Below are 17,366 nucleotides of genomic sequence, written 5' to 3' on the forward strand. Positions count from 1 at the left end.
ACGCTATCTAGGGCAATAAAGAAGACCTGGAAAGCACCCAAACACACATGCTACTCATGCGGGTCAGACACAGAGAGAGAGCCTCAAAGAGATGAGTGACACTGACAGGAATAGACAGATACACCTCTATGAGACAGAGATATTTAATCAAATATACATACAGTGTGAGGCACACAGATGCACACTACATAGCTACACTGAGAAACATACAGAACAAGACAAACACTACAACCACATGTAGCAAACATGAGTTTCCTAACAACTCTCTAGCATTACACAGAGAGAATGTAAACCGCTCCCTGGATTACTAACTGACAGACCAGGTTTTTTTTTTTATCTTACCCCACGAGGTCCTAAGTACTGCTGTTTCTGTTCTACCTGATCATGAATTGCACCCACTTGGTGTCCCAGGTCTAACACAGCTCCTGATTAGAGGGGAAGAATGGGGGGAAAAAGCAGTTGTCCAGATTTGAATTTGAGGGTGATAGACTAATGACCAAGTGAAAATTCTGCCCAGCAGAAACCTCCAAATTACACTACATGTCCAGTACTGCAAAATGCTGTTAAAAAAAACAGCCTGCAAAAAAGGATAAAGGACCGAACTCTGAAGCAGGCCTTCAAAACGAAGTACGAAATACTACAAACTTACGATTGCAAAACGCACTACTATCAAACCATCCGACACTTACTGTAGTTACACGGCTGCTCTACTTCCATGGTATATTTGTAAAACCTTTCCACAGCTATATTCATGGAAATACTAATCCTGTGTGCCACGTAAATCCGAGAGAACGCACTATACGGTGAACACTGAAGAGGGTTACAAACAAAGGTCGATGAGAAATGCCTTATCAGCCCGATTGCTGATATCTAACCCTGTAAAAACGGTACCGCCGGGCTATCTAAGGTCCACAGTGACAAAGTCACACATAGCACAAGGCCACCTGTTTATTACCTCGGAATTGAAACAACCACAGTTTTAAAACTGTTGAAATGCAAATTGTCGTCAACAGAGCAATTTTCTCAAATATCGTTACTGTTTTAGGCTCTTTTATGCAGTATAAAAACGATGCACGCACAAAGTATGAATGCACACCAACACACACAAATTCTACAGGTACACACACACACTCTCTCTCACCCCCGGTCCTTCTCATACACATTTAGGTGATAAATGTGCTCTGGGTGACCCTAGTGTCCTCCCAGTCAGACCCTATTCTCCCAGTCCTACCTTTCTCTGCCTTCTTGGTCTTCTCCTCAAACTGGTAGAGCCTCATCACCAGCTCCTGCTTCTCTCTTTCCATCTGCTCCTTCTCTTTCTCGATGGCCTCCCTCTTCTTCTTCTCGTTCTCCAGCTGGGCCCTGCAGATAAGGGAGGCCCAGTGTGAGACAAAGGGATGACGTGTGCTGGCTAATAAACTATTAAACTGGCCCCTCTCGGAGTGTGTGAGGGCACACACTGATTTTAAACACATTGAGTAGACACACACACACGTCGTACACACAATCACATGCACATGGGCACGCACTCCCACACACAAAAGCAAGCAAACACATTTCGGGGGCACAGTGTAGCAGACAAACTGTCATTCTACACATACCCTTTGTAGTTTGTACTGTGATTTTAAATAAGCTGGTTCACTTTCATTATACAATGCAGCTAGTGTACACATGTACATTACATTGTAATTGATAACAATCTAGACCAAAAACACAATGAACATTCTCCAATAGATAATTCCCCTTTCCCTTTTGTGTGGGGTTGGCAGTGTAGGGAAAGTCCTACAGGCGATTTGTATGTGACAGACCTCGGCCATGTACAGCGTCATGAAAGACTGTTACATCATGTTGTTTGAACAGCTGTGCAGAGGCCATACTGTCCAGATAACACTAGCCAGCTCCCACAGCCTTGTCACACACATGTTGCTTCACTCACAGAATGAGGTCATGTTATTGAATTATCAGCGCTACGCTGGGTGTAATCTACTTATGCTAGTGACCTAGCGCTGCAGTACTTCAAGTACCTGTGAGGCCTACAAAAGGTGCTGAGCATGTCTTGCTGTAATGAAGAGCATGCTAAGCTTTGGAGCAAGAGATTCATTCGAGGATATGAATAACGGCATATATTTGCTACTGGGGACAACTCTTATAATAACATCTGCTAACCCTGTGTATGTGACCAATAAAATTTAATACAACAGATCTCTTTTTGTGAGTGATATTCTGAATCTGATCAGGTGTTTGGGTAGGGATGGAGCAAAAGCATGCACCTCCAGTTGTTCTCCAGGAGTGTTGACCATCCCTATTCTAAACTCACACACCTCTCCATCTGTTTCTGGTGCTTGTCCTCGCGAGCCTGGGCCTTCATCTGCTGCACCTCGATGGTGTCGGGCTTGCGGCGGCGCATGTACAGCTCGTGGTTGCCCATGCACAGCTGCAGGATGCGCTTGTTGATGCGCAGGCGAGGGGCATAGAACACAAAGTCCTGAGAGAAGGAGAGCGTGAGAGAGAGAGGGAGGATGAGAGATTGAGAGTGGGCGAGAGAGACCATGAGACAGAGGAGGGGTGGCAGAAATAAAAAAGGTGGTGGGGAGATTTGTTGGAGAGAGAGGCGCGAAATAGAAAGATGTGGGGGGGGAAAAAAAGAGGTGGAGGAGGGTGGAGCAAAGAACAACTTGGGTCAGACAAAACGGTTTTGCAGACATCATGTCTTCTGTGCTAGAGTCTTACACTCTGCATGACAACGTGCACGGCGACCATTTGCTTTGGATGGAAAGTAGAAATGGCAGCTGAAGGAAGCAGTAGGAATGACTTAACCTTTCAGTTGAAGGAGACACTGCCCATATGCGCTTACTGACCAGTTAGCCTGACCGCATGCTCACTCTCTCACACACACACACACAAATACTGGCTTGAGCAGAAGAGATGAGGTCTGTTGAGCGTAGAGGCTTGATGAACATTAGAAGAGCACTCAGGGTCTTTGTGCACGTGTGTCCTCGCCAACTTTTGTGTGTCTGTGTTTCTCCCTGTGTGTGCAAGCAGGGGCTGGAGCCAGGGTTCTTGAGGATAGCCCCAAGGAGACAGAGCAGGAGAGGAGAGAGGAGGCAAGCAGGCAGAGCTGGGAACATGGGAGGTGAGGTAGTCAACACACACACACACACACACACACACACACACACACACACACACACACACAATAACAGTAAATGCAAAGTAAAACAGCTCCCTGTACCATCGGACACAGGTCTCCATGACGCAGGATCACAATAACACTGTTTTGATGATTGATACTATTCACCAAATCACACACACCATCTTCACACACCACATTTAACATCACAATGAAAACAATCTGAAAGCATTAGCAAACAGCTGTTTGTGCTGTATAGCCAACTCCTATGGTTGTTTGTTTTTCATAACACCAACCATAGAAGTTGGCTATACAGCACAAACAGATCTGGGACCAGGATAACTGTCTTTTATATTGGTCCATCGTGACATCTGCTGCAGCTGTTTGCTAATGCTTTCAGATTGTTTTCATTGTGATGTTAAATGTGGTGTGTGATTTGGTGAATAGTATCGATCATCAAAACAGTGTTATTGTGATCCTGCTTCACAGAGACCTGTGTCCGATGCTTGATTCACACTGTAGGGCTGACCCAAACTGTAACGTGTTGGCATAGATATTGTCCTTTCCAGCAGAGTTCCAGAAACTATGCTGGATGTGTAACCAGGCTAGCCCCGGTACAGTTGGGCTTAGCCTGGCATGGCCTTATTTGTGTGAATCTATAGCGTTTAGGCCTAACTCACCGGGGCCTTCTTGTCAATGGGCTTGATGATGAACTTCTTGTCGTTGAAGGAGATGTTTCTGATCTCGCTCCAGGGGAAGCCAATCTTTGGGGTCAGTCTGATGGGATAAATGAGGCAAACCAGTGTTAGTATAGTATTGTTTTTACATGGCTTAATAGTGGACATTAGTTAATTTTCTTCTGTAGATTTATTCCCGATTATATCCCAAATCAAAATCCAGGGTATTGGTAGGCAAATATTTTAATTGAAACCAACTGAAGCCAAATTATTTTAATGTTAGTGGAAACACTGGGGCTGTCTCAAATGGCACCTTATAGGCTATGCAATATTTAGGGAAAATGTTGCCATTTGGGACACAGCATGGGATCTGTTGTAGGAAACAAGTGCAAATAGGATAGGATTAATTCCATGTAAATGTCTGAGGCAGGACTGTGCGTACTACTGCATTGTACCTGGCCTCTGTATCAATAGGGCTAGGTGTGAGGAATTTCGGGCGGGGCTCGTCCATTGTGTGCAGGAGAAAGAAACATTGACTGGTTCTTTACTTGGTCCCGTGTGGCTGAGTTGGTAGAGAATGGTGCTTGCAATGCCAGAATTGTGGGTTCGATTCCCACAGGGGACCAGTATGAAAACGTATGCACTCACTACTTACTGTAAGTCGCTCTGGATAATAGCACCTGCTAAATATAAAATGGACACACATACATTAGGCCATACGGAGGATGTTGTCTGAACCGCCTTACAGTGACAAACTGGAAACCCTGCTGCTGCCTGAATTGGTATTTCAATCAATTACAGACCCGTGCTGACACATGAGGAATCTACAAAGGAATGTAAAGGACTCTTATTTAGAGTCATCTCTAAACAAAAGGTTAGGTGCTGTATAAGGTAACATCTCCAAATGACTTATCCACAGAGTTGTGTTTCATAGAAAAAAAATATGATTTTACCAGTCAAATTGCTACGGTCAGAAGCTCTAAGCCGGTTCTAGAGATTTTACTTACAGTTGAAGTCGGAAGTTTACATACACTTAGGTTGGAGTCATTAAAACTTGTTTTTCAACCACTCCACAAATGTCTTGTTGACAAACTATAGTTTTGGCAAGTCGGTTAGGACTTTGTGCATGACACAAGTCATTTTTCCAACAATTGTTTACAGACAGATTATTTCATTTAGAATTCACTGTATCACAAGTCCAGTGGGTCAGAAGTTTACATACACTAAAGTTGACTGTGCCTATAAACAGCATGGAAACTTCCAGAAAATGATGTCATGACTTTAGAAGCTTCTGATAGGCTAATTGACACCCTTTGAGTCAAGTGGAGGTATTTCAAGGCCTACCTTCAAACTCAGTGCCTCTTTGCTTGACATCATGGGAAAATCTAAAGAAATCAGCCAAGACTTCAATAGTGTGCAAGTTTAAACACCATTGGACCACGCAGCCATACTGCTCAGGAAGGAGGCGCGCTCTGTCTCCTAGAGATGATCATACTTTGGTGTGAAAAGTGCAAATCAATCCCAGAACAACAGCAAAGGACCTTGTGAAGATGCTGGAGGAAATAGGTACAAAAGTATCTATATCCACAGTAAAACGAGTCCTATATCGGCATAACTTGAAAGGCTGCTCAGCAAGGAAGAAGCCACTGCTCCAAAACCGCCATAAAAGCCAGACTACGGTTTGCAACTGCACATGGGAACAAAGATCATACTTTTTGGAGAAATGTCCTCTGGTCTGATAAAACAAAAATAGAACTCTTTGGCCATAATGACCACCGTTATGTTTGGAGGAAAAGGGGGGATGCTTGCAAGCCGAACACCACCATCCCAACCGTGAAGTACGGGGTGGCAGCATCATGTTGTGGGGGTGCTTTGCTGCAGGAGGGACTGGTGCACTTCACAAAATAGATGGCATCATGAGTAGGGAAAATTATGTGGATATATTGAAGCAACATCTCAAGACATCAGTCAGGAAGTTAAAGCTTGGTCGCAAATGGGTCTTCCAAATGGACAATGACCCCAAGCATACTTCCAAAGTTGTGGCAAAATGGCTTCAGGACAACAAAGTCAGGGTATTGGAGTAGCCATCACAAAGCCCTGACCTTAATCCTCTAGAAAATGTGTGGGCAGAACTGAAAAAGCGTGTGCAGGCAAGGAGGCCTACAAACCTGACTCAGTTACACCAGCTCTGTCAGGAGGAATGGGCCAAAACTCACCCAACTTATTCTGGGAAGCTTGTGGAAGGCTATCCAAAACATTTGACCCAAGTTAAACAATTTAAAGGCAATGCTACCACATACTAATTGAGTGTATGTAAACTTCTGACCCACTGGGAATGTGATGAAAGAAATAAAAGCTGAAATAAATCAATCATTCTCTCTACTATTATTCTGACATTTCACATTCTTAAAATGAAGTGGTGATCCTAACTGACCAAAGACAGAGAATTTTTACTAGGATTAAATGTCAGGAATTGTGAAAAACTGAGTTTAAATGTATTTGGCTAAGGTGTATGTAAACTTCTGACTTCAACTGTGCGTGGTGTGTTCTGGGTTATGTAGAATCTCATAGAAATGTAAACATATACAGTCGTGGCCAAAAGTTGAGAATGACAGAAATATTAATTTTCACGAAGTTTGCTGCTTCAATGTCTTTAGATATTTTTGTCAGATGTTACTATGGAATACTGAAGGATAATTACAAGCATTTCATGAGCGTCAAAGGCTTTTATGGACAATTACATGAAGTTGATGCAAAGAGTCAATATTTGCAGTGTTGACCCTTCTTTTTCAAGACCTCTGCAATCCACCCTGGCATGTTGTCAATTAACTTCTGGGCCACATCCTGACTGATGGCAGCCCATTCTTGCATAATCAAACCTTGGAGTTTGTCAGAAGTTGTGGGTTTTTGTTTGTCCACCCGCCTCTTGAGGATTGACCACAAGTTCTCAATGGGATTAAGGTCTGGGGAGTTTCCTGGCCATGGACCCAAAATATTGATGTTTTGTTCCCTGAGCCACTTAGTTATCACTTTTGCTTTATGGCAAGGTGCTCCATCATGCTGGAAAAGGCATTGTTCGCCACCAAACTGTTCCTGGATGGTTGGGAGAAGTTACTCTCGGAGGATGTGTTGGTACCATTCTTTATTCATGGCTGTGTTCTTAGGCAAAATTGTGAGTTAGCCCACTCCCTTGGCTGAGAAGCAACCCCACACATGAATGGTCTCAGGATGCTTTACTGTTGGCATGACACAGGACTGATTGTAGCGCTCACCTTGTCTCCTCCGGACAAGCTTTTTTCCGGATGCCCCAAACAAAATTGGAAATGCACCGGATGCACCAAATCACACACCACATTTATCATTGCAATGAAAAATCTGAAAGCATTTACCCCAGTCCTCAGCAGTCCAATTCCTGTACCTTTTGCAGAATATCAGTCGGACCCTGATGTTTTTCCTGGAGAGAAGTGGCTTCTTTGCTGCCCTTCTTGACACCAGGCCATCCTTCAAAAGTCTTCGCCTCACTGTGCGTGCAGATGCCCTCACACCTGCCTGCTGCCATTCCTGAGCAAGCTCTGTACTGGTGGTGCCCCGATCCCGCAGCTGAATCAACTTTAGGAGATGGTCCTGGCGCTTGCTGGACTTTCTTGGGCGCCCTGAAGCCTTCTTCACAACAATTGAACCGCTCTCCTTGAAGTTCTTGATGATCCGATAACTGGTTGATTTAGGTGCAATCTTACTGGCAGCAATATCCTTGCCTGTGAAGCCCTTTTTGTGCAAAGCAACGATGACGGCACGTGTTTCCTTGCAGGTAACCATGATTGACAGAGGAAGAACAATGATGCCAAGCACCACCCTCCTTTTGAAGCGTCCAGTCTGTTATTCGAACTCAATCAGCATGACAGAATGATCTCCAGCCTTGTCCTCGTCAACACTCACACCTGTGTTAACAAGAGAATCACTGACATGATTGGTCCTTTTGTGGCAGGGCTGAAATGCAGTGGAAATGTTTTTTGGGGATTCAGTTCATTTGCATGGCAAAGAGGGACTTTGCAATTAATTGCAATTCATCTGATCACTCTTCATAACATTCTAGAGTATATGCAAATTGCCATCATACAAACTGAGGCAGCAGACTTTGTGAAAATGAATATTTATGTCATTCTCAAAACATTTGGCCACGACTATACACATCCAATACCCTCCTTTCTAGTACAGGGTCAAAATGGAACCCTGTCCTGATAGCTAGCTATATGTCTTATACTGAATGAGGGTGTGTGCGTTTTCTTGACAAACGGCCTAAGGAGTAAAACGTTGGCATGATGGCCATATCTGACATAAAAAGGAGCAATGGTATGCTAGTGTATGTTTGTGTGTGTGTGTGTGTGTGTGTGTGTGTGTGTGTGTGTGTGTGTGTGTGTGTGTGTGTGTGTGTGTGTGTGTGCCTCAGCAGGGTCTAAGGAGTCTACACTATGCACTCTGTCTCAGAGGCCTTGGCAGTAGTACTGCTATGTATTGTCTGTAGCCTGCCGCCTTCATTGAGGGGCATGCACTCTAGGTCAGCCTGGCATTCTTAAGTCCCGCACAGCTTGAAAAACCAGTAGGCGTCACCATGGTTACAGCAGCATAGAGGCATTTCTGTTGCCGAGCCCCAGAGTGCACAAACACAAACACACCCACATATTCAAGGACACTCGGAGCCTTACACAGACACACAGCCCTGTGTTTGCGTGTCTCTCTCGCCCCATTTTCTACTTGGTTCACCAGATTTACAGGTATCAGACTACACTACACACAAGTAAAAATAAGAGTGTTAGATTCACTTTAAACCCATTCTATGGAACAATTGTAGTCGTAAATAAACACTCAAACATCTGTCCATTTGTGCTATGTGTGGATTCATAGCTAAGCATTTGGACACAAGCCACAATAATGTGGGTAGAGAGTAAGACAGTGGGAAATCCCAAAAGACACACTCAAGTTAGAGTTAAAGCACTACCAAATGTTAGCCAGACAGAGTCCTCTGGGGGCGGCTGAGTCGATACATTTTCTCATTAACCGCCCAAGGAGCTGTATTCACACTGCTTTGAATAGACTTTTGGCATGGAGAGTTCAAACAGTGCATGGAGCTCTTAGGGAGCAACGACCGTTGTCAACAACACAACCCAGCAATAGGTTAGTGCACAGCACTCAAAACACTACTTTGGCACGTCTGCCAGACATTGGTTCAAATAGTATTTCATTATCTACTTTGCTGTGCTTAATTGAGTTTGTCTGGCCCGATAGAGCCAATGGAGTAGTCGCAAAAGTGTCAACTGCAAACCCAGCCCATCTTGAAACGAAACAACTATTGAAACCTGGTCTGATGTCACTCAACCAGTGTTGCTGCCAGTTGGTCAGTGACCCCTGGGCAATCGACTATATAGGGAACACTTATATTACGTCTTAATCTACTTTAACCCAGTAATTTAACTGACTGGGAACAAGTATTTACCAAATAATTATGCAGTTACCGCTTGTGTCGCGTGAGTAATCTGATCAAATCTGTATCTTTATCTTGAGCTTTAGCAAAGTATTTGGTGAAGCGCAGACTCGCATAACAACCTTGGGTACGACAGAACAGTAAAAGCTCATCAAAAGGGGAGAGACAGTTGAAGGGAAGAGCGCTGTGGTAAGAATGTTCTTCGTTGGTACTGATTAACTAAAGATGTGGGTTAACCTGGACGGAAGTCCATTGGAATGAGGCTACAATGTCTGAAACAGAACTGTAACGAAGGCCGGAAAACAACCCGGTATCGTTGTCAAGCAGAACAAGAATGGGTAGATGGACTGCATGAATTTAAACCTGGGCTCAAATAGTATTTTAAATCTGTCAAATACTTTAGCTGTGTTTGATTGAGCCTGGCTCAATGGAAGTCATGGATAAGTGTCAGTGGCACCCCAGGCAGCAGCAATCAAATACTATTTGAACACAGTTTTGCATGACTTGACCCTCTAGTGCAGTCTCAATCCTCGTCCTGGACACCCAAAGGTATGCATTTTTGTTTTTGCCCCAGCACCAACACACTTGATTCAAGTAATCAACTCATCATCAAACCTTTGATTATTTGAATAAGTGTGTTAGTGCTAGGGGAAAAACTCAAATGTGCACCCCTTTGGGTCCCCAGGACCAGGATTGAGAAACACTGCACTAGTTAATAGAGTGAGGGAACCTGGGTGGTGTCAAGTAGGGAGAAAATATTTTGAAACAGAAACAGGGAGGGACTACCTGGACTTGTCCAATAAGAAATGCTCATTTAAAATGGTTATTTGCTAAATGTTTTTTTTGCTACAGTGTGACCTACTGAACACAACCCTGAAGGCTATTTCTTACTTGTCTTCTTTCTCATAGATGTTGAGTCCAAGGGCGTCCACACCCAGCCACAGCTCGGTTCCCTTCTTGTTTTTGATGTCAAAGTAGTTGACTCCGTACATCTCCAGGTCCTGGGCGATCTTCAGGTACTCCAGCATGGCATCCTCTCTGCAGGATCAGACATGGAGAAATAAAGGAATGGTATGGGATTTGGAATTAGATTTTTTTTATTATTGTGTCCTTGTGTAAGGTACTGTGGTGTGTTGTATTATTGTACTGCATCATGTATCGTATGTATGTGTATGAATGAACCCAGGGAGATAAGACCTGATCAACTAATAGGCATCTTCATAAATTAATATAAATAAAAACTAAACTGATTGCTAGCTGAGGTAGAGCAAATCAGGGGAACCTGTTTTATTATGAAAGCGACACCAACATACAGACTCATACAAACCAACACAGAGAGGAACTCACTTGAGCATTCCACGGTGTTCCTCGTGCCACACCTGGATCCTCTCCTCCCACTGCTCCCTGGACAACTTGTGCTGCTCCAGAACACTGGGAGAGGGAGAGAATGAGGGAGGGCAGAAAGGAAGAACAATAGAGGAAGAATAGAAGAGTTGGCAAAAAGAGAGGAGGTACAATGAAGAAAGGGTACTCATGTTATGATCAATATTGGATTTGTCATGGCATGTATTTCTTCTGGTCTATGCGAACACAAAACGTGATCCTGTTCCTGTCAATCACAGCAATACTGTCAGCTATTGTCTGGACTCCTGGCTAAGTTCCAATGTCTATACTAGCATACCACTTAGAATGCATGGCCCCAATACATTGCTGCATATGAAGAAAGTAGAGTGCTTCATGCTAGAGTAGCTATTAGAAAAAAGCTCTTGGTTGTTTCCTAAATGGCACCATATTCCCTATGTAGTGCACTACTTTTGACCAGGGCCCATAGGGACTAGGAGTGGACTGGTGCTTACCGCTGGGGCAGCAGGCGGTCTGAGGTGAGGTAGCCGGGCCGGTGGAGGTCCCGGGTGAAGTCTCCGAACTTGGCCTGGACGGAGTAGGAGGCCAGCAGTACGGCGGTCTCTGGGGGGCAGTAGACCTCGTCGCTCAGGATGCCATCCTTCACCTGGACACACAAAAAAAAACGTACGTGTACACGTGTACGTGTGCGCGTGTGTGTGTGTGCGTGCGTGTTACCTGCAGGAAAAACAGCTTCTGGGTGATGTCCTGGATCAGCTCCTCAGAAACGTCCTCGGGGAAGAACTTGGCGCGGAACTTGAACTGCAGCGGGTTCTCCTTCTTCACATCCTGGGACGACACCTGGGTTGGAGAGAGAGGATTCATTCATTCAAAACTGCACGTGAAGTGTTCCAAAAACACGTTTTCACATGATTTTAGTGAAATAGGGTGCCATTTGGGCTAACCAGTTTCATGAGGATTGGATTGGATAAACATTATTGTACCCGAGGAGTTAAATTGTCTTTGATGCACAGTGCTGCATAAAAAAATGCACTGTCATATTCCTCTGTAAAAGAGGATGTATAAAATGCATGGGCTGATAAATTTGTTTATTTACTGACTTTGGCCTCTTCCTCTGTGTTCGCTCCAAAACAGGAACCAAAATGTCTTAGGGTGAATGGGAAGCAAATGTGGCGGGGGAATGTGTGCTGAAAGAGCTACTGTATAGTAGAGCTGCGCAGAGTCAGCACACAGCTCACTGCACTCCAACTGGCCTCTATCTCACGCCCTTATTTATTAGGAATGGACCACTGGATTTAAAGCCAAATCTTGACCCAGGATTTATAAAAAACTATAGGCCTATATCGAATCTTCCATTCCTCTCAAAATTTAGAAAAAGCTGTTGCGCAGCAACTCACTGCCTTCCTGAAGACAAACAATGTACACGAAACGCTTCAGTCTGGTTTTAGACCCCATCATAGCACTGAGACTGCACTTGTGAAGGTGGTAAATTACCTTTTACTGACGTCAGACCGAGGTTCTGCGTCTGTCCTCGTGCTCCTAGATCTTAGTGCTGCTTTTGATACCATCGATCACCACATTCTTTTGGAGAGATTGGAAACCCAAATTGGTCTACATGGACAAGTTCTGGCCTGGTTTAGGTCTTATCTGTCAGAAAGATATCAGTTTGTCTCTGTGAATGGTTTGTCCTCTGACAAATCAACTGTAAATTTCGGTGTTCCTCAAGGTTCCGTTTTAGGACCACTATTGTTTTCACTATATATTTTACCTCTTGGGGATGTCATTCGAAAACATAATGTTAAATTTCACTGCTATGCGGATGACACACAGCTGTACATTTCAATGAAACATGGTGAAGCCCCAAAATTGCCCTCGCTAGAAGCCTGTGTCTCAGACATAAGGAAGTGGATGGCTGCAAACTTTCTACTCTTAAACTCGGACAAAACAGAGATGCTTGTTCTAGGTCCCAAGAAACAAAGAGATCTTCTGTTGAATCTGACAATTAATCTGGATGGTTGTACAGTCGTCTCAAATAAAACTGCGAAGGACCTCGGCGTTACGCTGGACCCTGATCTCTCTTTTGAAGAACATATCAAGCCTGTTTCAAGGACAGCTTTTTTCCATCTACGTAACATTGCAAAAATCAGAAACTTTCTGTCCAAAAATGACGCAGAAAAATTAATCTATGCCTTTGTTACTTCTAGGTTGGACTACTGCAATGCTCTACTTTCTGGCTACCCGGATAAAGCACTAAATAAACTTCAGTTAGTGCTAAATACGGCTGCTAGAATCCTGACTAGAACCAAAACATTTGATCATATTACTCCAGTGCTAGCCTCCCTACACTGGCTTCCTGTTAAGGCAAGGGCTGATTTCAAGGTTTTACTGCTAACCTATAAAGCATTACATGGGCTTGCTCCTACCCATCTTTCCGATTTGGTCCTGCCGTACATACCTACACATACGCTACGGTCACAAGACGCGGGCCTCCTAATTGTTCCTAGAATTTCTAAGCAAACAGCTGGAGGCAGGGCTTTCTCCTATAGAGCTCCATTTTTATGGAATAGTCTGCCTATCCATGTGAGAGACGCAGACTCAGTCTCAACTTTTAAGTCTTTACTGAAGACATATCTCATCAGTAGGTCCTATGATTAAGTGTAGTCTGGCCCAGGAGTGTGAAGGTGAACGGAAAGGCTGGAGCAACGAACCGCCCTTGCTGTCCCTGCCTGGCCGGTTTCCCCACTTTCCACTGGGATTCTCTGCCTCTACCCCTATTACGGGGGCTGAGTCACTGGCTTACTGGTGTTCTTCGTCACTTGAGTCACTGACGTGGTCTTCCTGTCTGGGTTGGCGCCCCCCCTTGGGCTGTGCCGTGGCGGAGATCTTTGTGGGCTATACTCAGCCTTGTCCCGGGATGGTATGTTGGTGGTTGAAGATATCCCTCCAGTGGTGTGGAGGCTGTGCTTTGGCAAAGTGGGTGGGGTTATATCCTACCTGTTTGGCCCTGTCTGGGGGTTTCATCGGATGGGGCCACAGTGTCTCCTGACCCCTTCTGTCTCAGCCTCCAGTATTTATGCTGCAGTAGTTTTATGTGTCGGGGGGCTAGTTTAGTCTGTCACATCTGGAGTATTTCTCTTGTCTTTTCCGGTGTCCTGTGTGAATTTAAATATGCTCTTTCTTTCTCTTTCTTTCTCTCTCTCGGAGGACCTGAGCCCTAGGACCATGCCTCAGGACTACCTGGCTTGATGACTCCTTGCTGTCCCCAGTTCACATGGCCGTGCTGCTGCTCCAGTTCCAACTGTTCTGCCTGCAGATATGGAACCCTGACCTATTCACCGGACGTGCTACCTGTCCCAGACCTGCTGTTTTCAACTCTCTAGAGACAGCAGGAGCGGTAGAGATACTCTCAAAGATCGGCTATGAAAAAGCCAACTGACACTTACTCTTGTGTTACTAACTTGTTGCACCCTCGACAACTACTATGATTATTATTATTTGACAATGCTGGTCATTTATGAACATTTGAACATCTAGGCCATGTGCTGTTATAATCTCCATCCGGCACAGCCAGAAGAGGACTGGCCACCCCTTATAGCCTGGTTCCTCTCTAGGTTTCTTCCTAGGTTTTGGGCTTTCTAGGGAGTTTTTCCTAGCCACCGTGCTTCTACACCTGCATTGCTTGCTGTTTGGGGTTTTGGGCTGGGTTTCTGTACAGCACTTTGTGATATCAGCTGATGTAAGAAGGGCTATATAAATACATTTGATTTGGGTTGTCAGTACACTATAATATTCTACTTCAAACGTCCTAGTGAAACCACAACCGGCCTAACACCTTTCACTGTAAACGAAGTATTTACTATACTACCCTTATGTCACTACGTATACACTCATGCTAATAGTCTAGCTCCTCACATTGTTAATACTGCAAGAAGAAACAGTTTATTAGCCACGCAATATAAACCAGCCCTACCCAAATACTGCAAGTAAGGTGAAGTTGGTGGGTTTGTGAGACCTCCATGACGTGATACCCACAGCCATTACATACAGTACATACCAGTACGTGTCTACAGTCATGGCCAAAAGTTTTGAGAATGACACAAATATTAATTTTCAAAGTCTGCTGCCTCATTTTGTATGATGGCAATTTGCATATACTCCAGAATGTTATGAAGAGTGATCTGATGAATTGCAAAGTCCCTCTTCGCCATGCACTAAACTGAATCTCCCAAAAAACATTTCCACTGCATTTCAGCCCTGCCACAAAAAGGACAGCTGACATCATGTCAGTGATTCTCTCATTAACACAGGTGTGAGTGTTGACAAGGACAAGGCTGGAGATCACTCTGTCATGCTGATTGAGTTCGAATAACAGAATGGGCGCTTCAAAAGGAGGGTGGTGCTTGGAATCATTGTTCTTCCTCTATCAACCATGGTTACCTGCAAGGAAACACGTGCCGTCATCATTGCATTGCACAAAAAAGGCTTCACAGGCAAGTTGAGAAGATTGCACCCAAATCAACTTTTTATCAGATCATCAAGAACTTCAAGGAGAGCGGTTCAATTGTTGTGAAGAAGGCTTCAGGGTGCCCAAGAAAGTCCAGCAAGCGCCAGGACCGTCTCTTAAAGTTGATTCAGCTGCAGGATCGGGGCACCACCAGTACAGAGCTTGGTCAGGAATGGCAGCAGGCAGGTGTGAGTGCATCTGCACGCACAGTGAGGCGAAGACTTTTGAAGGATGGCCTGGTGTCAAGAAGGGCAGCAAAGAAGCCACTTCTCTCCAGGAAAAACATCAGGGTCCGACTGATATTCTGCAAAAGGTACAGGAATTGGACTGCTGAGGATTGGGGTAAAGTCATTTTCTCTGATGAATTCCCATTCCGATTGTTTGGGGCATCCGGAAAAAAACTTGTCTGGAGAAGACAAGGTGAGCGCTACCATCAGTCCATCAGTCCTGCGTCACCATCAGTCCTGCGTCATGCCAACAGTAAAGCATCCTGAGACCATTCATGTGTGGGGTAGCTTCTCAGCCAAGGGAGTGGGCTCACTCACAATTTTGAGTTAATTGACAGCATGACAGGGCGGATTGCAGAAGTCTTGAAAAAGAAGGGTCAACACTGCAAATATTGACTCTTTGCATCAACTTCATGTAATTGTCCATAAAAGCCTTTGACGCTTATGAAATGCTTGTAATTATCCTTCAGTATTCCATAGTAACATCTGACAAAAATATCTAAAGATACTGAGGCAGCAGACTTGTGAAAATGTATATTTGTGTCATTCTCCAAACTTCTGGCCACGACTGTATATACAGCTCTGGTGAGAACCATTGACGCATTTGGAAATTCTGCACATCTAAACAGGCACATCTACATTCCACCGAAACAGGTGGTTGTGCTTCAACTATACTGTCGATACATACTGCATTGGGTACACAGCACTCGCTCCCCCAGAGAAGAAGTATCTTATCTAGTCACTGAGAGTTCACAGCTGATTACGGGAACCTCAGGGGGCTGGATTTCTGCGTCCCAAATGGCACCCTATTCCCTATTTAGTGCACTACGTTTCACCAGAGCGCCATGGGGCTCATCGTTTTTTTGGGGGGGCCATAATAACAACTACAATCCCATAAAAAAATGACAATTAACTGAAAAGGGACTGAAATGAAGGGAGATTAACAAGTAGCAACTGGCCTGCACAGGAAGTAGGAGTGAGAGAGGGTGCCCATAATGCAGTGAGTGAGTGGTTACTAATTGACTGAGTGAGTGGTAGGCAAATATAGTGTGGAGTGATTTGACCTGCCTCTCTAAAGAATGTATGGCCCATTTGGTTTTGTTTACTGTAGAATGGTATTGCAAAAGAATATGCGATTTAAGAATTAATACAGTGGAAAAAGGTTTGAGAATTCCTGAGCAGATATCAACAAATATTTGTTAAAGGTACTATTAGATTAACCTTACCTTTTTGTCAAGCTTCAGCCAGGTAAGGTATCCTTTGCCGTCCATATACTGAAGGCCAAAGTACCAGACTTCCCTCAAGCCAATGGTCTTTACCACCTGTGGATGGCAAAGAAAGTAAATAAAAGTAAATTAACTCTTTTTCTGACAAACTGTACACAAGCCACAAAAAAATTAAAATATACCACAACGGCAGAATCCTTGAAATGTGTGAATTTAAAATCGTGTATCGATGTCATTGAAAGTTTGTGAAAAATGTAGGATTCTGGCCTAATTGAATGAACTCAATAAGTGCCTTCAGCAAGTATTCATACCCCTTGACGTATTACACACTTTGTTGTGTTACAGCCTGAATTCAAAATGGATTCAATGTTTTTCACCCATTTACACACAACATCCCATAATGACAAAGTGAAAACATGTTTTTTGAAATGTTTACAAATTTATTGAAAATTAAATACAGAAATCTTATTTAGATACAGTGCCAGTCAAAAGTTGACACCTACTCATTCCAGGGTTTTTCTTTATTTTTACTATTTTCTACAATGTTGAATAATAGAAGACAACAAACCTATGAAATAACACATATGGAATCATGCAGTAACCAAAAAAAAGTGTTAAACAAATCAAAATATATTTTATAGACATACAGAGGCCCATTATCAGCAACCATCACTCCTGTGGTACAAAGGCACGTTGTGTTAGCTAATCCAAGTTTATCATTTTAAAAAGGCTAATTGATCATTAGAAAACCCTTTTACAAT

At 43.9% G+C, this 17,366-nt stretch overlaps 1 protein-coding gene across 1 annotated transcript in view; it reads right to left on the reverse strand.

The window, feature by feature from the left end:
• Nucleotides 1-17,366, reverse strand: part of LOC106607585 (ezrin) — a 57,107-nt gene that overhangs the window by 8,473 nt on the left and 31,268 nt on the right. The window contains exons 4-11 of the mRNA XM_014204663.3: nucleotides 16,606-16,701; nucleotides 11,366-11,488; nucleotides 11,143-11,294; nucleotides 10,634-10,717; nucleotides 10,178-10,324; nucleotides 3,811-3,907; nucleotides 2,322-2,485; nucleotides 1,232-1,362 (exon numbers count right to left, since the gene is read on the reverse strand). Coding sequence (XP_014060138.3) covers nucleotides 1,232-1,362; nucleotides 2,322-2,485; nucleotides 3,811-3,907; nucleotides 10,178-10,324; nucleotides 10,634-10,717; nucleotides 11,143-11,294; nucleotides 11,366-11,488; nucleotides 16,606-16,701 — 994 coding nt within the window. The remainder of the gene's footprint in view (nucleotides 1-1,231; nucleotides 1,363-2,321; nucleotides 2,486-3,810; nucleotides 3,908-10,177; nucleotides 10,325-10,633; nucleotides 10,718-11,142; nucleotides 11,295-11,365; nucleotides 11,489-16,605; nucleotides 16,702-17,366) is intronic.

Source organism: Salmo salar, chromosome 06, assembly GCF_965601325.2.
Source record: "Salmo salar chromosome 06, fSalSal1, whole genome shotgun sequence".
Lineage (NCBI taxonomy): Eukaryota > Metazoa > Chordata > Actinopteri > Salmoniformes > Salmonidae > Salmo > Salmo salar.